This window comes from Gopherus flavomarginatus, chromosome 2, assembly GCF_025201925.1.
Source record: "Gopherus flavomarginatus isolate rGopFla2 chromosome 2, rGopFla2.mat.asm, whole genome shotgun sequence".
NCBI lineage: Eukaryota > Metazoa > Chordata > Testudines > Testudinidae > Gopherus > Gopherus flavomarginatus.
The window spans coordinates 48,410,588-48,434,529 of record NC_066618.1 but is presented as its reverse complement, the minus strand read 5'-3'; the positions used below and the strand labels follow the sequence as shown (position 1 = coordinate 48,434,529).

At 39.6% G+C, this 23,942-nt stretch overlaps 1 protein-coding gene across 3 annotated transcripts in view; it reads right to left on the bottom strand.

The window, feature by feature from the left end:
* Positions 1–1,565: 1,565 nt before the first annotated feature.
* The window catches only part of VPS50 (VPS50 subunit of EARP/GARPII complex), a 187,432-nt gene continuing 165,055 nt past the window's right edge, over positions 1,566–23,942 (bottom strand). For 2 of the 3 annotated variants that reach the window (XM_050939528.1, XM_050939529.1), the window contains 6 exons: positions 15,237–15,385; positions 14,685–14,781; positions 14,397–14,555; positions 11,733–11,854; positions 8,630–8,819; positions 1,566–3,129 (listed from right to left, as the gene is read on the bottom strand). In XM_050939528.1, the coding sequence (XP_050795485.1) occupies positions 3,010–3,129; positions 8,630–8,819; positions 11,733–11,854; positions 14,397–14,555; positions 14,685–14,781; positions 15,237–15,385 (837 nt within the window). In that variant the 3' untranslated portion in view covers positions 1,566–3,009. The remainder of the gene's footprint in view (positions 3,130–8,629; positions 8,820–11,732; positions 11,855–14,396; positions 14,556–14,684; positions 14,782–15,236; positions 15,386–23,942) is intronic. The other variant, XM_050939530.1, reaches the window with a different exon arrangement.

The window sequence follows — 23,942 nt, the reverse complement described above, 5'->3', positions numbered from 1 at the left end:
GCTGCCCGGGGGCGAGGTGGGAAGAGGAGGCATCAATGGCGGCTGGAGGACCCCCTACCTGTTTTCCTCCTCCTTCCCGTGGACAAAGTCTACAGAGCAGAAGCCTCACCTGTGGCTGTGTGGGGGTTCGGCCTGAAGGGCAAGTGACAGGAACAACCAGTGGGGCATGGGGGAAGGGGGAATGATAAAAGCATGGGGCCAGGAGAGGAATGGAGGGTAACTGCTCACACAAGACTGGGCAGAGGGAGTGCAAATACGAACTGGGGCATTAATCACATAAATGAAGGGGAGAAGCGGGATTGCAGTAACGGGAGGAATTGGTTCCTCTGGCTGGACTGGGAGTGAGAGGGCATGTAAGTGGGGGAATGCAGTGAGTGGGGGAATTAAACAAAAAACAGAGGGAAATGGGGTGGAAATCACACATGTGGAGATATGTGGGGGCACAGGGCAAGTGGGTCTGGGGAAGGCAGACAACAATCAGAGACAGAGAGGGGGCATACGAGAGAGAGAGAGAGAGAGAGAGAGGGGAAGGGAGCACACCAGAAGGAGACAACAGATGATGGGTGGGGAGGAGGTGCCAGCAAACCACGAGGGGGGGCATGAGGAAGCAGGCCATAAAAGGAAGGGAACATGCTATGGGGGGGAATGAATGAATCACGAGGGGAAACTGGGGACAGGGCAGCAAACTGCAAGAGAGGAGGGCAGGCAGAGGAAAGGAAAGGAGGCCCAGCAGCCTGAAGCAAGCTGAGGCAGAAAGGGGGTCCAAGGGGGAGCATGTACATCCACATGTGCTTTCAAAAAAGGAATACGACAGTAATGCTGCTGCAGCCCCAGGGCAGGCAGGCAACACTAGGAGAGGTGGGGGAACAGATGGGGTGGGGGGAAGATGCCCTGCCGCTCCCCCAATTCCCCAACTATAGCAACCAAGCAGTAGGACAGCAGCAGCAACAGGGTCAAATTGAGGTTGCACAGGTGCGACTTTGCAACTTTAATGTTCTTAACATGGTTTGTGTGTGTTATATATAATTAGTTGATGCACAGATTTACTATAAAAATTAAGCCCATTAGCTTGGTTGATGGTGCTCCTCCCCCCTCCTTCCCCAGCCCTCCTGTCCCAATTGTCTTTTATATCTTTGGCTCCTAGTTACCATGTTAACAGCAGCAAATTCAATTAAGCCGAAAGACATTAAATGTTTGTATGCAAAAGAAAACAGTAAAAATATTCAAGCTCCTTATTTTAACCATGGGGATGAAATTTTACAATGATCCTTTCTGAACCAGTTCTATTTATTCCAAGAACTCCTTGTTCAAGATCTTGCTTTATGGCTGATTCATTGACACAAGAGACCACACTTTCAAAATCAACTGAACTGCAATTGTTTTTTGATGAGGGTAAAAAATGGTTTAATCTAAGTGAAAGTTTCACGTTAGCACTCAGCTCAAGAAGTTGCGAACGGAATTTTGGATGACAGAATGATGAATACTGTATGGGCTAAGCTTCGGGTGTAAATCCTATTACTTTTATGGTATGGAAAAGAGAAGAGTCAAGAGTTATTCAGTCTGTGTGAAATTTTAAAGTTCCAAAATTTTATTTAGACTATAAAATTCATTCTTCTTCTGAATTCCTACACAGATGCTCACTCTTTTCTTTCCAAAGCAAGGTTAACAATAAAAGTAACAATTCGCTCATATACAATTTTTGACAAAGGTGTCTAACTACTACTGTGCTTCCATATCTACTGACACTTTTGTGTAGAATTAAGGGTTTAACATGAAGTACAAAGTTGAGGCAGAAACTCTTGCCACATCACATGAATTAATGTGTATTAAAATAGAATTCAGCCAAGTCTAAAATTAATACATGGAGTTAAATATTTACTGATTTGGGTCAGAGTTTATTAAGTCTCACTATTCATTGACACAGTTTTTATTCTAGTCAACTTAGTCTCTATCTTGATTCTTGTATGGGTCTGTCCTTATCTGAGCACCTTCTGGGTATGTAATGATTTAGTCAGACAACACCTGTGAGGCAGGGAAGTATTCTCATTTTACGGATATGGAAACAGGGGTACAGAAGGGCAGACCCTCATTTGGCATAAACCGTCACAACTTCATTGATGTCCACGGTGCTAGGACAACTTACACTAGTTGAGGACTGCTCCAGAGGGACGGACTTTGAGTTGCCCATCATCACCCAGGAAGTCTGTGGCAAAGCAGGGAGTAGAACCCAGCTGACCCTAGGCCCGTATTCTAGCCAGCATGTTATTCCTGCTACTTCCTAGTATTATTGTGTGGGAAAGAGGAAGAGGGGGAAGGGGCTTATGAGGGAACTGTACTAATTTTTCTTGTAAACTACATAGTATGTTGTAAAAACTAGCAAAAGAATTCTCACAAATCAATTCATATTAGTGTACAGTATTTATTACCTTCCCATAATTTCTGGTCAATTATTTTGATATGACAATTTTGAAATAAACTTACATTTAAAATCTATATGAAGACTATGGGCTTGATATTACAATATTAATTTGCTGATTTGCCCTCTTAATCCACATACAAGGTTCATCATTAGAAAAGACTGTACATTTTCCTTCACTTTACATGTGTTCATAATAAAACACAAGTTCCAAAGGTGGAAGGGCGTAAGATGAAGTATCACATTTTAAGTGGTTCTTTGACCAAAAATGTACCATCTATATAGTAAGCCAATGTGTTTCCTTGTAATTTTGATTTACTTATAGTATACACTTTTGCAAAATATACAGCTGAACAACCGGCACAATAGTGTCTTTCTAGTACAGGAAAATAACAAAAGAAACAAAGACTAGAGGTTATAAAAGTTACATTTGAGAATAGCAGACTGATTGAAAGCGTTTCCAACACAAATAAGAAAGGCCATGCACAATATTTTTGTTAACAGAATGTCCTCAGTAGTCCACGAGAGATTGGTTTGCATGCAGCATATTAACAGAAGAAGGTTCAAATCACAAGAAAAGGAACTTTCCCCAATTATCTTTTAGGTCTGTCTATGTCATCAATTGCTGCTAGCAGTTTCTGTCTTGCTTTTTTGTTGATGTGTGATCCCAGACAAACATTCACCAGATTGGTCAACTGCTTGGTGGAATATTCCTGGCCAAATAAAGCAGATCATTTTATATCAAACCACTAGACAAAAATATGCAGTTAAATAAAAAAAAATCAATTTGTTAGTGTATAGAAACTCTTGGTACACACAAAAAATATATTTAAAGCTGCTGGCTTAGCCAGGTCTGGATAATATCCATGTGGTTGTAAACAAAACAGTTAGTGTTTTGCTACATGGCAGATTATAATGGAAAATGCTTACAGCTTAAGAGAGTGTTGGACAGCAAGTAATTCTGTGACTACTTAAACATCTTAAGCCACTTAAAATGTATTTTCCATTCCTTAGAAAAAAAACATGCTAACTGGATAAACCTTTAATACAATTGCAACAATTTGCTAAAGAAACAGTGACTAACAAATTAATGACCTGTTTCTTTTCACTTCACTTGGCTTTTACTTAATGTTTTTACCAATAGGATTTTCAACATTAGTTTTACTGTATGATAAAGAACAAATTTTAAAAATATTGTAAAAATGTTAATAGAATTCTTAACACTTAAAAACATCAGATTTGTGAGAATTCACCTTTATTTTGCTGAAAAGGAGACTCCAACATGTAAGCTCCACCAGCAAATACAAATGAGAATTATTCAATGTACGTCAACAAATGACTGCTTACTATTTCTCATAGTTCAAGATATAATGAGGCAAATGCATTGCTTTCACCCAAGTAAAGCAAACTTCTAGCTGGATTTAAAGTAATCCGGAAACATAGATTCAATGCATCATTTCAAAAGACTTTTCATCCTAACAGTATGTGACCCCAAACAGAACAGTTATTGATTGTTTAGACTGCAGCAGCACTAGATACTATGCAAACACAGATGGAGAAATAGCTAAGATATTAAGTTGGATTCTGGCTCAACATTTTGGATGAAGGAAAAAAATTAGGCTTCTTTTGCTTTTTTTTGCTTTATTACTTTGTTTTAAAATCCATTTGCAAAGATGGAGAAACTTAAAATTTATAGCTTAATTATAAATATTCATTTTGGATGATTAAACAGTGCACTTCATGTTCCATGCAACTTCTCAGATATTTTTTAAACTTTATTAAGGGATGGAGGCTAATAGTGAGAAAGAGCTTTCCACAAGAATGGCCAATTTCCTTCCATTTGTTTCCCAGAATTCCAACAGCAGCATATAATGGACTTCTTTGTATGTCAACCCATTATACTCCTCCAGCTCACAGCTATTTAAATTCTGGTGTGTGAACCATGGGAATGAACTCAAAGTCCCAATTTGTCAAATTCTCATTAGTCATGATTGTGGAAGATTTTTCCAATTTTTTAGTCAACATATGGCAAATTTTCTTGTACTTGGATCATAATACTGTACCAGCTTCACCTTCTCAGAATACACTGCTGTCTATACTAACGAGGCTGAATTGGACAGGCATTGTTTGACTGAAACACCCCCAACAATCATGCTGATTATTATGCTTGGAAAAGATTCTGCCCACTCACTGATGAGCCAGTCTCAACTTGTTAACCCTCTTGGACATAAGAGTGGCTCTCTGAGGGCATGGCAGTTGTACAGTATTTTGGAAAGAGCTCCAACAAGCTTAAAGGTGTGTACGGTTACATAACTGGCGTGACAAAAAACTACATAGACTCAAAAGTCACTACTTACAGTATCAGAGAGAGGAATTCTGAAGAAATGTTGGACTCTCATAGTGTGTCAAGAATTAGCGACTGAAAAGTCCTAGTAGATCATACTGTCCAGCCTCCCCTGCCAGTGCTGGCTTGTCCTCTAGCATATTTCTATTAGTGTATTGTCCAGTCTGGTTATAAATGCTCCAAATGAAGGATGAGTTCTCAGTCCTTCCCATGGAAGTATTATACAACTTGTTGATTTTTCGGGGACATTATCCTGATATTCAGCCTAAGTTTTCCCTTTCTTAATTGTATCCTTACTTCTACATATACACCCTTATACCTCTAAGCATTTCCTCTCTTTCCTTCCTGTTCTGACCCTTGAAGTATTTTAGACTTATGCTGTCACTATTTAGCCCACCAACCATATTTCATTATTGCAATGCTTTCTAAGAAGCCCCTCCAGCCCTATTGATCCATTAACTGTCTTTGTTACAACTGGACTGGACTACCGCTGTCAAAGTAGCAGACTCAAAGGAAAAGGAAAGAGTTGTTCCTGACTGGCTGTTACATCCCTGTCAAGTGAACACAGAGTGCTGTATAGGGAGACCACCTATCTTCCCTACAGTCTTCTTGTGTGGGAGTACCAAAGGGTTTTATTTTGTCGTCTGTTCTAGTTAGTTATGGGTGCTTCAAACTACAACCGTCAAGATGATCCCAAGTCCTTTCAGCTGGTGAAGGCCACCACTAGGTCCAGTGTGGTGGAAACTGTCAATGTCTCCTGAAGGTTGACAGGGAACTATTATTAAAAAGGCTGCTGTGAGACCTTTGTTCAGGAATCCTACCCTTAATGTTGACAGGTTTGCTAACTACTGACCAACCTATTTCTAACTCCTGCTTTTCGTAAGGTTATCAAGCAGATGGTGGTGAGACAACTCAGGCAGTTTGTGGCATCTTCATATGTTCTAGATACTGGTTCATTAGGTTTTAGATCTGGGTGTGGGGTAGGAACCACACTGGTAGTATTATCTGGCCTCTGTCTAACAATGGATACAGAGAAAATGTTTACACACACACTCTTGAACTGTCACTTGGGACACCACTGATTAGAAGGAGTTTTTTATGCACCTGTGGACTGTGTTGCTTGAGCGGCTCTTACCTTTCTACTCCCCACTTTTTGGTCTGCTACAACCTAGACCTCAATCTTTTGGCTAACACCTGCAGGATCCATATGTTCGCCACAGCATTTGGAGAGCAGAGGATTGAGGGCAAGAAGGGATTTCATTATTATTATGCTTTCGGTGGATGGCTTTAATTCTTACACTTGATCAGTAAATGTGTGTATTTACTGTTAGGGTGGCATAAGCAATCTATTACTGTAATTTTCACAATAAATATCTTAGGTAAGAGCAATGAGAGGGTGGCATAGACAGGTGTTTACGTATGCTAAATGTAAAGTAACATGTATTCAATGCTGCTGGGGTGTGTCTAACTTGCAGGTGACATTCTGTTCTACTTCTCTATGTTACTGGACTCAGGGCAGCTGGTCGGCTTTACAAATCTTGCTAGCATCAGGTCTTGAATAATGGTGAGCTGTTGGTTGTTAGTTTTGCTTATATTTGTGCACAGTGGGACCCTGATTGGGGCCTACTGTGTCAGCCTAACGTGTATTAACTAGACAGTCCATGATCTAAAGAGCTTAAAATTAGGGCTGTCGATTAATCGCAGTTAACTCATGCGATTAACTCAAAAAAATTAACTGCATTTAAAAAAATTAATTGCGATTAATTGCGGTTTTAAATGCACTGTTAAACACCAATTGAAATTATTAAATATTTTGGATGTTTCCTACATTTTCATATATTGTATTCTGTGTGGTAATTGAAATCAGAGTGTATGTTATTTATGATTACAAATATTTGCACTGTAAAAATGATATACTATGTTTCAATTCACCTCCTGAGTACTGTAGTGCAATCTCTTTGTCCTGAAAATGCAACTTACAAATGCAGATTTTGTTATTACATAACTGCACTCAAAAACAAAACAATGAAAAACGTCATAGCCTACAAGTCCATTCAGTCCAACTTCTTGTTCAGCCAATCGCCAAGACAAACAAAGTTTATTTACATTTACAGGAGATAATGCTTCCCTCTTAATTACAATGCCACCAGAAAATAAAAACAGGCATTTGCATGGCACTTTTGTAGCCAGCATTGCAAGGTATTTATGTGCCACATATACTAAATATTCGTATGCTCCTTCATGCTTCAGCCATCATTCCAGAGGACATGCTTCCATGCTGAAGACACTCAAAAAAATAATGCGTTAATTAAATTTGCGACTGAACTCCTTAGGGGGAGAATTGTATGTCCCCTTCCCTGTTTCACCCACATTCTGCCATATATTTAATGTTATAGCAGATTCGGAACACATGCACTGCAGATTTGACAAAATGCAAAGAAGATAAAGATAGCTAAAGATAGCTACAGCACTCGACCCAAAGTTTAAGAATCTGAAGAGCCTTCCAAAATCTGAGAAAATGAGGTGTGGACTATGCTTTCAGAAATCTTAAAAGAGCAACACTCCAATGCAGAAAATACAGAACCAGAACTGTCAAAAAAGAAAATCAACCTTCTCCTAGTGGCATCTGACTCAGATAATGAAAAAGAACATGCATCAGTCTGCACTGCTTTGGACTGTCATGGACCAGAACCCGTCATCAGCATGGACACATGTACCCTTGAATGGTGGTTGAAGCATGAAGGGACATACGAATCTTTAGCGCATCTGGCACGTAAATATCTTGCGATGCTGCCAGCTACAACAGTGCCATGAGAATGCCTGTTCTCACTTTCAGGTGACATTGTAAACAAAAAGCAGGCAGCATTATCTCCTGAAAATGTAAACAAACTTGTTTGACTGAGCGATTGGCTGAACAAGAAGTAGGACTGAGTGGACTTGGAGGCTCTAAAATTTGACATTGCATTCAAAAATAAAACAGTGGTTTTTCTGATATAATTCTACCTTTGGTAGTTCAACTTTCATGATAAAGAGATTGTACTACAGTACTTGTATTAGGTGAATTGAAAAATACTATTTATTTTGATTTTTGACAGTGCAAACACTCAATCAAAAATAAACACAAAGTGAGCTCTGTGCACTTTGTAATTGAAATCAATATATTTGAAAATGTAGAATGCATCCAAAATATTTAAATGAGTGGTACTCTATTATTGTTTAACAATGCGATGAATCACGATTAATTTTTTTAATCACTTGACAGCCCTACTTAAAATAACGAAAAGATGCAAGAAGGAGATGAAACTATCAAATGGGAAGGAGAAGGAAGGACAGAGGATGAATTAACAATGAGTGAGCACATATTCGAATAGACTAGCTGTGTGCACAATGAAGCTCATCACCTGCCAGGCTGTTACCAGTGCAATGGCAGGATTCTGTAGACATCCCAGCACAAATTAGTTATAAGGAAGGATTTGGAAGATGATAAAGTAGACTGATGGGGTTTTTTCCTCCCTCAGGTACTCTGGTGCCATGTATAAAAGATTAACAGTAACTCTTCACTTAATAAGCTAGATATTTGTTTGGTACACACCATTATAAGACATGGATTGACCTTCCACATTTTCTATCTGTGAATATGTGTTTATGTATTAAAGGCTTATGATGGAAAATTATGGCACCTTAAGTACAAAAAATGATTGAAGCATGTTTGGTGATCCATGTGTGCAATGGAAAAATCAGTAGCCATGTACATATTACACACACACACACACACACATTAAAGCACTGAGTGTATTGTTATTAATGTGATACCATCACCAGAAAAAAACTGTCTTGATTAAAAAAAAGTATCAAAATTCAACTCTTACCCTATGCTCCTTGATCCAGCGCTCCATGTCATTTTCAGTCAGATAATAAGCTTTTATGTAGGTCTCCACAAATTCCTTATCTGGAATAGGCCTAATGTCTGTTAGCTTTTCTAGTTTCATTAAAAACTGCTGGAAGTCCAATTGCATCAGGGCACGCCCTTCATTGCTACACTTCTTGACATTGGCATAACTAAAATGGGTAACAAGTGAAGAGAAATGACTAAAAGGAAGTGAACAACATCTGTGGGATAAGTGATATTCATTTGTACCTTAGGCCTTAAAACCATATGGATGCATATAATTATGGTTCTGACTTGAGGGCTAAGAGTTCACGCCCTCACTCTTCCAGATGTAAAATTATTTTCACTGTTTATTATTTGTATTACCATTGCACCTAGGAGTTCCCACACATGGACCACTGTGCTGTACAAACAGAACAAAAAGAATGCCCCAAAGAATTTACAGTCTAAATATAAGACAAGAGACAACAGGTGGGTAAAGACAGAAAAAGGGAAGCCCCAGGAAACAATGAAACAGCACTGGTCAGCAAGACAGGCAGCGGCCACAGCATATGAAGAGCCTAACTGTTGTCTAAGGGTTTTTTTTGTTTGGTTGGTTTTTTAAAAGGCATCATGGCAAAAAAAAAGTTTTAAGGAGAAATTTGGAAGAGGATAATGTGGGAGCGTCAGAGACATTTACAGAGAGCGCCTCCCAAGTTGAAGGGCAGCATGGGATAAGAGTGGCTGTAAAGGAGATTAGGGGATGGGTTGAGGATGGCGTCAGTGGGGCAAGTAGAGGGTTTTAGAGGATGTGAACAGATAAGAAGCTTCTACTTTTCCCCTGTCACGTATGCAGGAGAGCATCGTAGGAGCAGAAGGGGCAAAGGAAGGAAAGGGAAGGTCATGTCATACTCTTGTCAACTTTCCCTTGGAAAAAATCAGTGGGATCCTGTGCAGAAAGAGAAGTGGAGGCAGAAGGAAGGGACAATTTGAGGAGTGAATCAAAGGTGGTAAAAATGCAGCTGGGATTGTAAGTGTGGGATTCAATTAAATTTGGAGAAAAAATTGTTTAGCAAGGAAGATGGCAGAACTGAAGGATGAGAGAATGAATTTGCAGTGGAAGAAGTCAGACTTTCACAGGATTTCTGCAAGAGAGGCTCAGCAGCATGAGAGCAGAAAGGGAGGAATATTGGGGATGATCCAGGACAGGGGGTTGGCAACAAAGATCCTGTGATGGGAGAGGAGGACAGAAGAGTTACAGGTGGAGGACAGGAAAGCATGGAGAGAATCAAGTCATATTGATAGAAAAGGGAACGAGAGGGTGGAGAGCAGATGAGACATTAGTGCTGATGGACTGGAGTCATGGAAAGACTGAATGAGAGGGCATGAGGGTGAGGCTGATGGGCGATGCTGAAAGAGACCACGTGATAGTCAAAGAGGGGATAACCAAGTCAAGTGAATGGCTTTTTGGTGAATGGAAGAGTTAAACCAGGGCTGCAGGCCAAATGAGGAGGTGAGGGTGAGGAGATGTGCAGCCAAGGGGTCTGATGGGTCATTAACATGGAAGCTGAAGTCACAGAGGTTCAGTAGAGAAGATTGCGAGGAGAAGAGAGAGCACCAGGAGCTGAAATCAGAAGAGACGACTGATGGGGAGAAGTTGGATGGGCACTAGTGTAGGCCTGGCAGCAACATGCTGGGGTCGAGGAGAGACAAGGGTGGATACAGTGGTGTTCAAAAGAGAAGAAAGATGGTGGGAGGAGAAAGGGAGGGATTGGAAGCAGCAGGAATGGGAATGGTGAAGGCCAATATTCCCATCACAGTCTCATTCAAGGTAAGGAGTGAGAGAGAAGGAAGGTCCTCTGTAAGAGATGGCACCTGAAGAAGCAATGTCAAATGTAGGGATCCAGGTCTCTGTAAGAGACAAGAAATGGAGGGAGCAGAATATAAAGGGGTTATGGATGGCTGTGATCTTTTTAAAGCTAGAGTGGATGTTCCAGAGATATCAAGAGAAGTAGAGGATGGAGGAGGATGGGTGTTAAGATAGGACAGTTGGCATAAGGAGAGCTGTTGTTGTGGTGGCTATGGGTAGGAAGTGGAGAAGGTGGGTAGAGAGGTATGGGAAGGGTTTGAGTAGATGTCACCAGAGGTGAAGAGGAGGAGGATGCAGATGGGGGACCTAGGCTTATGCTGGCAGGAGAGGGAAGATCAAGTTGCAAAGGGAAAAAGGAGTGGGCAGAGGTGGTTGGAACTGTAAACAGGTGAGGGTAATGAGAAAGGGAAGATAGAGTCGGAAGGAAGGAAGGAGGAAGAAGTAGGAGTATGGCAGATCTCATGATGCAGAAGAGAGATGTGGTGAGAGCCACGGGTGAGTGGACAAGAACACAAACAACAAAATGTCAAAAGACGTGCTATTGTCCCCAGTGCTGAGTACATACTGGCTGCCCCCAGTATTGGCAGAGCTCTCCATTTACAGTCCTTGTTGGCGGGGTGGGGGAGGGGAGGGAGGAGTATGGCTGAGCCTTTCACTTGTTTCCCTCTCCCCCACTACCACAAACAATAGTGGATGCACGGGTAGGAAGCTTTCTGCTCCCTTGCATCTTAGTGGCACTGCTAGGCTCGTCTTCAGGATGGAACTCCATGTTAGCAAGTCTCCATTGCCTTCCTGGCAAGGGCATCATCAAACAGAAGCACGGTAATCTGGCTACCATTATATCATATATTTGTATTAGATACTATTCTATGTTGATCTCTTCTCCTCACTACGTTGTTAATATATGGTCCACTAAAGACTAAGATATCTAAGAAAAGGATGTGCCTTATTTTATGTCCACACTTTTGGACACTAAACAGTGTCAATTATCAGTAATAGCCATGTAGCTGCACATCTCCACACCTGTTAGCATATTTTAGGGACCAATCCCTTAATGAACTCCAGGTAGGCAAGCTCCTGTGCCTGCAAAGAGCCTCGCTGACATCAGGTGCAAGAGTCCACAAAAGTGGAGTTCACTGCTTTATGGAATCTGAGGCCCTCACCTTACAAACCCTGCCATTAAAGAAATATTTACTGACGATTAACTTTACAGAGGCATTCGTAGACCACTTACCCTTCCACAATAGTTCTATTGGCTAGTCGTATACAGTGCTCCCAAAGAATATTTGACACTGGCAATGGAATACGGACTCTTTTAGACACCTCATTCAACCTTCTGTTAAATTGTTCAAATTCCTGGTGAAATAAAAATAATACATTATTCCATAGGCATAAAAGAATGATTACACTGTACACTTACCTAGCCAGGAGGAAAAGATGCAGAGATATGAACCAGAAAAGGTGTATGTGCAGGTAAAACAAGAGGCGCTTAATGTAAACAGGTTACAGTGATAAACATAATAGTAAATAAGATTGAGAGCATACCAATTTCTTATCTACTGAAGAATCATTTACAGTATTTTTTAGATATCTAAGTATGGATTTAGTTGCCTCATCTTAGACATTGAAATGTAAAAATTTTGGCCCTAAATTATGAAATCCAACCTAAAACCAGGGGAAAAAAATCCAGCCATGATCCATTTATTCCCAGTCAACTACCTGTGTTATCTAACTCTGCAAGAGTAGCAAGGAAATTTAATAGTTTTCCATTCATAGGGAACCTCTGACACCAGATAATTCCAAATTACTTTAAAACTTACACCAATCCAGGACTATCATCATCCACCACGGAAATGAAACCAATTCTCTATGCTAACTATAACTGCACATGGCAACACTATATAACAGGTTAAGTTAAGTACAGAATGTTGTACTCAACTGAAAATACAATGAATTGCTGCTCCAGGTAATTCATTCAGTCCAGCCAATTTCAGCTGTGGACTGATAGTAGTTACTGATGTGCAACTATAGCTATTTGGGGACTTTTGTGAAATAAGCATGTAGGTCTCATGGTAGTGTCTCCATTAAAAAAAAGTCTGCTAACATTTGTATCAAGTGACAACTTTGTAAACGTTAAATAAGCATTGTCTGTGAACTATTCCCCCACCCCAGAGTTAGTCTTTCTAGATCAGCCTTGAAGCAATCTGATGTGGTAGGGCAGGGAAAAGCTTGCATTGCAGCTGCTCATACTATACCTATTCTGTAGTTAAATAAAGGACTTTGTTCCAGGGCTGTTAATTAGCACTTTGTTTGTAATAAATAAAATAAATAAAAATAAAAATAAAAATAAATTAAGAACAAAACACAACTACAGAGAGGGAATTTCAGTAGAGAGATTGAAATACCCAAAACTGGTATTTGGCTAGGGCAACAGAGCTAACTGCATTTCCTCAAGAAAAACTGAGGCACCAAAACTTCTTTGCCTTAAATGGCAAACTATCTACTATCATTAAGGTGGAGATGCCTATTACTCCGTATTGGCGAAACACGAGGGAAGAAACCAGCTAAATTATCTACTTCCCTTACAAGTACATGAATAACTGGGTGGAGACTTCTGCAAAATTTATTGGCTATTACATGCAACACATTGTTTATGACAACCTGTATAGGTAGCAAGGAGTTCTCTCTTCCCAACTAAATAGTCACCCAGAAACCACTGTATGTAAACTATTTTTAGTTACATAGCCTAGAGACCACAGTGGAATAAAATTGCCTTTGTTCTTGTCCTGAGGCTCAAATATATCCGCTGTTCTGTGTTTCACAGAAGCCACTCCATTACTGAACCATAAGTAGAAAAATTGCTTTAAAGGGCCCAGTTAAAACATAAACAGCATAACAAAGGCAAACTGCAAAGATTTACAACCATCTTCCATTGCTATAATACATTCTCACTTGCAGATTCTCACTTCTTTCCAATATTTTTCCTTAGAAGTGGAGACTGGATATAATGGACAAAAGTGTAGAGGCTACATTTTTATAAAACATATACTAGATTTCACAATCCACTTCATAAAAAGGAAGCCTGCCAACCTCTCTCTAATGAGCTGAGAAATGTTTCTGCCAATAACATTGTAATTTTCTAAAGACCTTCATATAATTTAAAAAATCGTTGGTGTGAATATATTTAAAGCAAAGTATAAATTATGCTGTGCTGTATGTGGGAGGAATTCCTCCTAAGCACTAGCTTATATAATGAAGAGCCTTAGGCAATTAAGATGCCCATTTCTCATCAGCTTTCAGTGGGAGCTGGATGCCTAACTGTCTATTCCTTTTAAAAATCCAACCTGTGTCTTTATATTAGTATCTGATATGTACATTTTCTTGCCCTGTCTATGGCCCAAGAAGGGCTTTTAATGCTTTTAGGTTAACTTGCAGGACTGGTTTGCCCTACAAGATCTATGGTAAATGTCAGATGATACAACTCCTCAAAAGAATCCACTGGCCATGTCTGATGTGTTTAACAATGCAACTACTTTCTGCTAGCCTTCCACCTGTCATTCAGAGTTTTAGCTTCAATGAAAATGCAGAGTTATTCAGCTATGATCTCTTTCACCCAAAGAGTGCTAATGGGTAATAAGTTTTAACAAACTTGACAAACTGAATCTATGAACAACAATGGAGTATTAAATGTACCCTGAAGTTTACTGTATTTTGCCAGTAGCAAGACAAAAAAGGAATTCGGAAAGTATACCTCATCCTAATGGACAAGAATAAATCACCACATTGTATTCCTCTAATCTTGTCTCTACTACAGCTTTACCATAGGAATTACAGTAATAATTGTATCTTTTTGTAGGATTATATCTAATACACTAGGTGTTTCCAGGAAAATATTCACCTTTAAAAGAGCATCAACATAGATATTATGTTGTGACATGATCTCTTTCACATCCCACTTTACATTAGCCATGAGGAGCAGCATCTGTTCATAATCAATAGCTTTGGCAGCTACAATCCAATAAATTGGTTTGCGTAGTTCACTGGCAGTTGACACAGTCTGAAAGAGAAGTTAATAAAATTTGGTGTAACAGAACTTCTTGCCAACAAAAAGTAATGTATGACAATACCATGCAAACACCCTAATAACATAGCACAAATTATGAACAGTGAATGGCAGAATCCTGACCTGAGAGTAGAATTGCTGGAGAAAGGGTTTCTTGGCTGCGGGCATCACAGCATCAAGATGCGACTGAAGGAACTCAAACTGCTCAGCCAAAAACACCCTAAGAAAGCACATAAAATTCATTGTGATCCGAGTACAATATTTAACAGGCATCTACTTTTCATTTCTTTGCAGCAAATGGTCTTGGGAGCAGTCCAGACATAAAAGCGCCTTTGAAAGCTTTAAAACTTTGTTTCCATTTTTATGTCAATAGTCTGTCAGGAACTCCTCACTCAGTATTTTATACTTTTGCTCCTTTCCATTCCCATGTGGATCATGGTAGATCATACATAAAGGGCCCAATCCAAGGCCAGCTGAAGTTAATGGAAAGATTTAGATTCTTTCAGGTATTAACATTCATCAATTGATGATTTACTTCTAATTTATTTGAAAAGAGCAATCGATTTATTGTGTTTTATGGACTTTGAGATGGACCTCTCAAAAAGACAGACAGTGACCATAATTATTTAAACACCTCATGGATTTTAAAAAGGTGATTTACAGTAAATAACTTACAAGGATTCCGTGGCTACCACTCTCTCTGCCAAACCATACAGAGTATTGCCAGATGTTAAAACTACCAGATGACTGAGGTGTGGACTTGGCACCTTCTCCTTTCTCTCTTCAGCAGCTGTGAGGGTGCCAGTGGTATCATTAGAGACCTCCTAAAACAAAAATTTAAAAGACTGAAAAAACTAATCAATTGTAAAATATGGAATTTCAGCATCAAACTAGAGTTGAATCAAATTTGGCAACTGATTGTCTCAGGGAATGAGTAATATAAAGCCTCTCCATTCAAGGTTGCAAGTGAAATCCAGTCCAGATCAATGGTGACCAAAGTTGTTACCATTAGAACATTTAAGTATCAGAGGGGTAGCCATATTAGTCTGGATCTGTAAAAAGCAACAGAGTCCCGTGGCACCTTACAGATTAACAGACGTATTGGAGCGTGAGCTTGGTGGGCGAATACCTACTTCGTCAGAACATTTAGTATCCCAGATGAAATGACTTGTCTCGGTCTAGTTCCTAGGGGACTGATATGCAGGCCATAGAAACTAATGCAGTTTGCACCAAATGTGGCAGTTTATCCATACACACTGACAAAACTGCATAGATAGTGAACCAGCTTCTCACTGCTAGAGAGGCTCATGTGTCTAAAGTCAGATCAGGAAGAGTGTAGGGAAGTTGACACTGCTGCTGCCTATGCTGTTCCTGTTCGGTGGCTAATAAAAAACTTCACTCTTCTAGGTTGCAATTTTCACCTGTCACAAAATTTACAATCAAATGAAAATTATATTTTTAAAATAACTCTGATCTTATTCTGTAGGAATTCCCATCCTGCAGAAATCTCACTTTCATATTACTTAAGTGGAAAAGCAGAGGAAAATAATTTGCTCATATAAAAGAGTGGAAGTAGTATTCACCAATTTTCTCATTACACAGTAGAATGCTCAGCTGGTACATGACTCAAGACAGAAAAAAAATGAATAAGGCCAAGGAAAGGAACTGGTTGTGACAAACAAGTTACACGGATATCTAAATGCAAAACTCAGGGTACGTCCACACTGGGACATGCAAGAAAATTAATCCAAATTAAGTTTCAAAGTGGATTCGTAGCCTTAATTTATTTTATCTTAATTCACAAAGCGAATTAAACTAGACTGAATGAAGACCACTTTAATTCTGAATCAGAGTGTCCACATGGGGGTTTAATGTGGTTTAACTAATCTACTTTGAAACTTAATTCAGATTAATTTTCCTGAGTGTTCCTGTGTAGACAAGCCTTTACAAAACAATGGAAAATTTTAGGTGTGCAAAGCTTGGTGGGCGAATACCTACTTCGTCAGAACATTTAGTATCCCAGATGAAATGACTTGTCTCGGTCTAGTTCCTAGGGGACTGATATGCAGGCCATAGAAACTAATGCAGTTTGCACCAAATGTGGCAGTTTATCCATACACACTGACAAAACTGCATAGATAGTGAACCAGCTTCTCACTGCTAGAGAGGCTCATGTGTCTAAAGTCAGATCAGGAAGAGTGTAGGGAAGTTGACACTGCTGCTGCCTATGCTGTTCCTGTTCGGTGGCTAATAAAAAACTTCACTCTTCTAGGTTGCAATTTTCACCTGTCACAAAATTTACAATCAAATGAAAATTATATTTTTAAAATAACTCTGATCTTATTCTGTAGGAATTCCCATCCTGCAGAAATCTCACTTTCATATTACTTAAGTGGAAAAGCAGAGGAAAATAATTTGCTCATATAAAAGAGTGGAAGTAGTATTCACCAATTTTCTCATTACACAGTAGAATGCTCAGCTGGTACATGACTCAAGACAGAAAAAAAATGAATAAGGCCAAGGAAAGGAACTGGTTGTGACAAACAAGTTACACGGATATCTAAATGCAAAACTCAGGGTACGTCCACACTGGGACATGCAAGAAAATTAATCCAAATTAAGTTTCAAAGTGGATTCGTAGCCTTAATTTATTTTATCTTAATTCACAAAGCGAATTAAACTAGACTGAATGAAGACCACTTTAATTCTGAATCAGAGTGTCCACATGGGGGTTTAATGTGGTTTAACTAATCTACTTTGAAACTTAATTCAGATTAATTTTCCTGAGTGTTCCTGTGTAGACAAGCCTTTACAAAACAATGGAAAATTTTAGGTGTGCAAAGCTTGGTGGGCGAATACCTACTTCGTCAGAACATTTAGTATCCCAGATGAAATGACTTGTCTCGGTCTAGTTCCTAGGGGACTGATATGCAGGCCATAGAAACTAATGCAGTTTGCACCAAATGTGGCAGTTTATCCATACACACTGACAAAACTGCATAGATAGTGAACCAGCTTCTCACTGCTAGAGAGGCTCATGTGTCTAAAGTCAGATCAGGAAGAGTGTAGGGAAGTTGACACTGCTGCTGCCTATGCTGTTCCTGTTCGGTGGCTAATAAAAAACTTCACTCTTCTAGGTTGCAATTTTCACCTGTCACAAAATTTACAATCAAATGAAAATTATATTTTTAAAATAACTCTGATCTTATTCTGTAGGAATTCCCATCCTGCAGAAATCTCACTTTCATATTACTTAAGTGGAAAAGCAGAGGAAAATAATTTGCTCATATAAAAGAGTGGAAGTAGTATTCACCAATTTTCTCATTACACAGTAGAATGCTCAGCTGGTACATGACTCAAGACAGAAAAAAAATGAATAAGGCCAAGGAAAGGAACTGGTTGTGACAAACAAGTTACACGGATATCTAAATGCAAAACTCAGGGTACGTCCACACTGGGACATGCAAGAAAATTAATCCAAATTAAGTTTCAAAGTGGATTCGTAGCCTTAATTTATTTTATCTTAATTCACAAAGCGAATTAAACTAGACTGAATGAAGACCACTTTAATTCTGAATCAGAGTGTCCACATGGGGGTTTAATGTGGTTTAACTAATCTACTTTGAAACTTAATTCAGATTAATTTTCCTGAGTGTTCCTGTGTAGACAAGCCTTTACAAAACAATGGAAAATTTTAGGTGTGCAAATAAAAGCATCCAAAGCAGAGAGATTCAGTTCTGACATTAACCAAGATGAGCAAAATCACATCAGAACTAGCTGGTCTCATAAGATTTCCATGTTTTCCCAATCTTGCAAGATTTCTGCCATTTGGACACAAAGTTTTATGAGATTTCAACACCATCAAATCTACACCTGATTCCTGCTATTCTTCAAACCTGAGCACCATCCTCAACCTAATCCCTTGGTAGAGGATCCCCAAAAGATCATGTCACAAGAAGCTGCAATTTTATCAAACACAAAAAATGTAAACAAAGAAAGAAAGGAGATGAATATAGTCTGTGTAGCACAGGGCATCTGTGACAGACTGGCCCAACCACGAGCCACACTTTATGCTGATCGACAGACCCCAAAAGTCAAGATGGCTACCCAAACAGAGATCTCTCTCAGCCCACTCAGGCCAGGACATGCAGCTTGGACTTCACCTCCTAATGAGGTAGTTAGAACCTCCAGGTAGACTCGAGAGAGTCTCTGCCAGTAAGTCTCTTGGTCACAGTTATCCACTGAATTCCACACTTCTTTGAGATTCCCTCCCTTCCATTCAGGCCCAAATTGTTGAATAAGTTATCCCACAAAACGTACATATACCCTACAAAAGTTACATACTCCCATAACGTACTGTAACGTGGGAACATGAACGTGATTCTGGCTGAACTCAAACCAGACCTAAAATCAGACCCACTAAGGAGATCGCAGTGAATTGCAGCCTCAATATCTGGTCTAGAGGCAGAGAGTGATGGGACTGCACCACGAGAAAGGTGACAGCTAGAGGCTCGAGACCTAAACAGAGTGCCCTCCAAGAAACCATGAAGGAGTCAGAGATGCAATTACCTGGGAAACTGTGACACAAGCAAACACAGATAGTTGCCACAGTTTTATTTTCTTTTTACTGGGATTAGAAAGAGTGAAGAGGAATAGCAAGGATTGGGGAGCTATAAGATAAATGTGTAAGGAAAAGGAATCAAGAGGAACAGTTACAGCTGCCTATTCATGGCCAACCGGCAGGATGATTCTGTAGGCATCAGGCAGACTGACTCTAGATGAGGGATCTGAAAGAGGATAAGGTACTGGCTGTACACATTTTTTTCTGGGAGCTTTTCACATAAATAAAATAGGGCTGTAGATTAGTCACAGTTAACTCACATGATTAACTCAAAAAATTGAGATGTATCGCAGTTTTAATCGCACTGTTAAACAATAGAATATCAATTGAAATTTATTAAATATTTTGAATGTTATTCTACATTTTCATATATATTATATTGTGTTGTAATTGAAATCAAAGTGTATATTTTTATTACAAATATTTACAACGTAAAAATGATTAAAAGAAATATTTTAAAAATTCACCTCATACAAGTACTGTAGTGCAATCTTGTTGTCAAGAAAGTTCAATTTACAAATGTAGATTTTTTGTTACATAACTGTACTCAAAAACACAATGTAAAACTTCAGAGCCTACAAGTCCACTCAGTTCTACTTCTTGTTCAGTCAATTGATAAGATAAACTGTGACAGGATCCCCCCGGGGTGTAGCCTGGGACTGTGGGACCACTGTGCCCCCTTAACTCTCTCCAGCCTGGGTTGTCTCTCACAATGTCTTGTTAATGACCAGCAGCAAGCCCCTCTGTGATCACAACAGCATGTGGAACCCCACACACCCAACTAGATTGCATGAATGCTCCCAAAGCCACTCATGAATGAAACAGAGAAAGGGACCAGAGTGAAATCCCCCCAGCACTGTACCTCAGGAATATACAGTCTTGCCCTGCTCAAGATGGGCAGTACACATTTATTAACTGGTTCACCACTTCATCAATTGAAAGTTGACATACACAGCCTTTGCCAAACCTGAGCAGATTTGTCCCACACTTCATGCAAACTCACTGATAAACGACTAAACAAATTTATTGACTATAAAAGATAAATTTTAAGTGATAAGCAAAAGGTCAGAGTCAGTTACCAAAAGAAATGAAATATAAGCATGCAGTCTAAACTCTCAACCCCATTAGACTGAGCGACATCTAGTTTAACCAGTTTTTCTTACCCCAAAGAATATTGCAGTCCTTAATATACAGGTTTGTTCATTAAACCTGGGCCAATCTCCTCTGTTGGAGTCTTGTTTTCTTCTCAGGTCTTATTTGCTAGCAGTGTAGGTAGGGGGAAGAGAAAAGGCGAAGCATGTGCCTGCTCTGTTCTGTTTTATACCCTCGGTCCCACGTGCTTGGGGAACAAACAAGTCCAGGCATGTCTGGTGGGCATTAGTGAATCTCTAGGCAAGGTTGAGCAATTCCCTTGGTGTGGCCTCATGCAGGTGAGTTATTGAATTGTAGCTCCCTTGCTGGGCAATGGCTATTGATGGGTTGTTTGAAAACCTGCCCAGGTGTTGGTTACTTTCCTTGCTGTTGCCTCTGAGGAGCTACTATCTGGTGATTCCCCAACTTACAGCATGTTTTAGTGACAGCCATACAACACAATTCTCATAACTTCATATGCGTTAATGATATACACATATGGATAGAGAAATGACTTTCAGCACATCATAACCTTTCCCCTGATACCTTACAAGGCATGCTTTATATGCATGATCACGAATATATAAAAATGAGGACTATGGGAGTTCCAGGACACTCCCCCAAGGTACAGAATGTCACACAAACAAGTTTGTTTACATTTACAGGAGATAATGCTGCCCTCTTCTTATTTACAATGTCACCAGAAAGTGAGAACAGGCATTTGCATGGCACTTTTGTAGCTGGCATTGCAAAATATTTATGTGCAGATATGTAAAAATCTGTATGTCCCTTCATGCTTCGGCCACCATTCCAAAGGACATGCGTCTATGCTAACGATGCAGTTATACTGACGTAATTTCCTAGTGTAGACCATGCCCGAGATTACGTGCCTGAATGACTGGGAGGATGGTGCTGTCGTCCAAGGTGATTGAAGGATAGGAGAGAGATCAAGAGCTCCGTTTTGGCCAGGCTTAAATTTAAATTGATGCCAGAATACCCAGAAGATGTCAGAAACACAAGCAGAGTCACAGATTGTGACAGAAGGAGTCACATCTAGAGTGAAGAAACAGGCCTATAAATAATAAGTGTAAAGATAACAGATCATCTGATGATAGGATGTAGAGGCATAAAAGAAGGGACAAGAGATGGAGCCAGGTGGGATCCCTGCTGAAAGTTGGAGATGAGATGAAGACCACGCACCGAGCAAAAACTGAAGATACAGCTAGTCAGGAGAACTAGTAAAAGACAATCATGAAAGCTGAAGGAACATAAGATTTTTAAAGGAAGGAGCATGGTCAATAGTCATAGCCAGTCTCTCGGGAAGGGTGAGAATGGCTAACAAAAATTAACTGCACAGGCACATTATTTGAAAATGTAGCTATTTCTTTGAATTACACTCTTAACTTCCTGAATGCAAACACTTTGCAACTATAAGGGCTAGAAAGTAAAACAAAAAAATAAACAAACAATGCTTGCATTCTATGGAATATACATTTGTCATGTAGGTTAGATAAATACCACACCTGGCGAGGAATTTTCGCACTACTGTTGTAAACTTTGAGGGAGGAATCTTGATTATCTATGCCAAGAGATCTCTAGCATATCTTCAGTACAAATTAATGAAAAACATGCCTATTCAATCCTCTAGGCACAAACAATTCAAATCTTTAAAAATACACTTTCACTCAATGTTAACATTTAACTACAGTGAAACATCAATTTCAAATCCCTCTCTGCCTTCCTCCTTCCCAATTCACACCACCTTTCAGAGAATGCTTAAATACATACATACAGGTTCCTTGCAATGTTTCCTGACAAAAATATCTGTCCTACCTGTGATGGTGCACCCCATAAGGCTTTATGGAAATATGCTTATGAATGTGTGTGTGTGTATATATATGCGCTACATATCCAATGTAACATATCTCTGTAAAGGTTATGATCTACTGAATCTATTCATCCTATGTGTATGCATGTGTTGTTGTATTCAAAGTTATGAATATTGTCTGTGTACTTGCTTGATTTCTAAGTAGCCCTAGTAAAGCATTTGGTCAGCTTCTTGAGAAAAGAATGAGCAAATTAAGTGCTCAATTAAACACTTAAAAGACAAAAGACAATGAATTTTGGAAGGCTCCAATCCACATAAGAAGTCTACCTGAGGATGTTCAGGGTAGCATGTAACAATGGCTGCTGCCTGTAAAAACTGAGTCATGCATGGACATGTGACTTGCTCATGTGACTCCAAAACTCCATCTTGGAGCTGGACTTTGCATAGGAGAGAGGTCTGAAATCACAACCAAGTCTATTTAAACCCCTGGGAGACCCCTCCATTTTGTCTTCAGCTGGCTCACGAGATAGCCTCTCCACCCCCGAGGATATCTGAAAGAAACTGGAACAAAGGACAGTAAATACAGGGGGCATGAGTGATTGCTGGACCCAGACTAGAAGGAGACTAGTCTGTAAAAGGAAGCTTTCTGGAACACCTCTGAGGGTTCTGGAGTCCCAGGCTGGCAGGGAAATCAGAGGCAGAAGTAGTCTTGGCACATCAGCTGGCAGCCCCAAGGGGGTATCTGTGATCCAAACTGTTACACTACCCTCAGAAGTAACATCAATGACCAACTAAAAAATCATCTGTGAAAATTTAAAGACACTCTACTTCTCTGGAAAATTGCCCAACAACATGATGAGCTTCATCATACCATCAAATATTTACACAAAGATGACTGAAAGAACAGAGAAAGCCTATAAGTATGCACTGACTATTTTTGCTCCTTTCAAATATCCGAGCTCATAAAATGTGAGGACAAATGTAATAAAGATTGAGTGTTCCATCTTAGGTAAATCCAGGGTGTCTGTACCTTGGCATGCAAGTGCTATACAAAATAAAGTGGCATGGAGTATCAGTCTATTTAAAATAACTCTATTCTCTCCTCCTTTCCCCATGAGTTAGAGTGTGTGAATGTAAGTGCATAGACGATGGTAAGTGGTACAGGTGCCACTCCTAAGGGAGCAGCCTCTCAAAACGACGCATCATATATTTGGACCCGACAAAGTCAAATTTGGGTTCCGCAGTCAACGGAACTCTGTACATAACTGTACACTCTGTACATAAATGTACGGAACTCTGTACATAACTCTGGTTTATGTACAGTATCGCACATGATGATCAGCATGGTTTAGTATAGAACAGATGCTATTCCCCTCAAGTACCTTTGAAGCCTTCCTGGATTCAATTTTCTATGCCAGACTCATGAACAACGCACTTGATCTAACAGTATTTTAGCTTATTTTTAAATACTAGCAATATGCTCCCACTGCCTATCACCTTCCATATTGAACATTAACTCAAGCCCTTGCCATGACAGTAGAATTACAGTACAGAGGTTCTACTGTAACCTCAGAGTTACAAACACTTCAGGAACAGAGGTTGTTCTTAACACTGAACAAAACATTACAGTTCTTTCAAAAGTTTACAACTGAGCATTGACTTAATACACAGCTTTGAAACTTTACTATGCAGAAAAAATGCTGCTTTCCCTTTATTTTTTAGTTACGTTTAACACACTACTGTACTGTATTTGCCTTCTTTGAGAGTGGTGGTGGGGTGTGTCTGCTGCTGCCTGATTGTG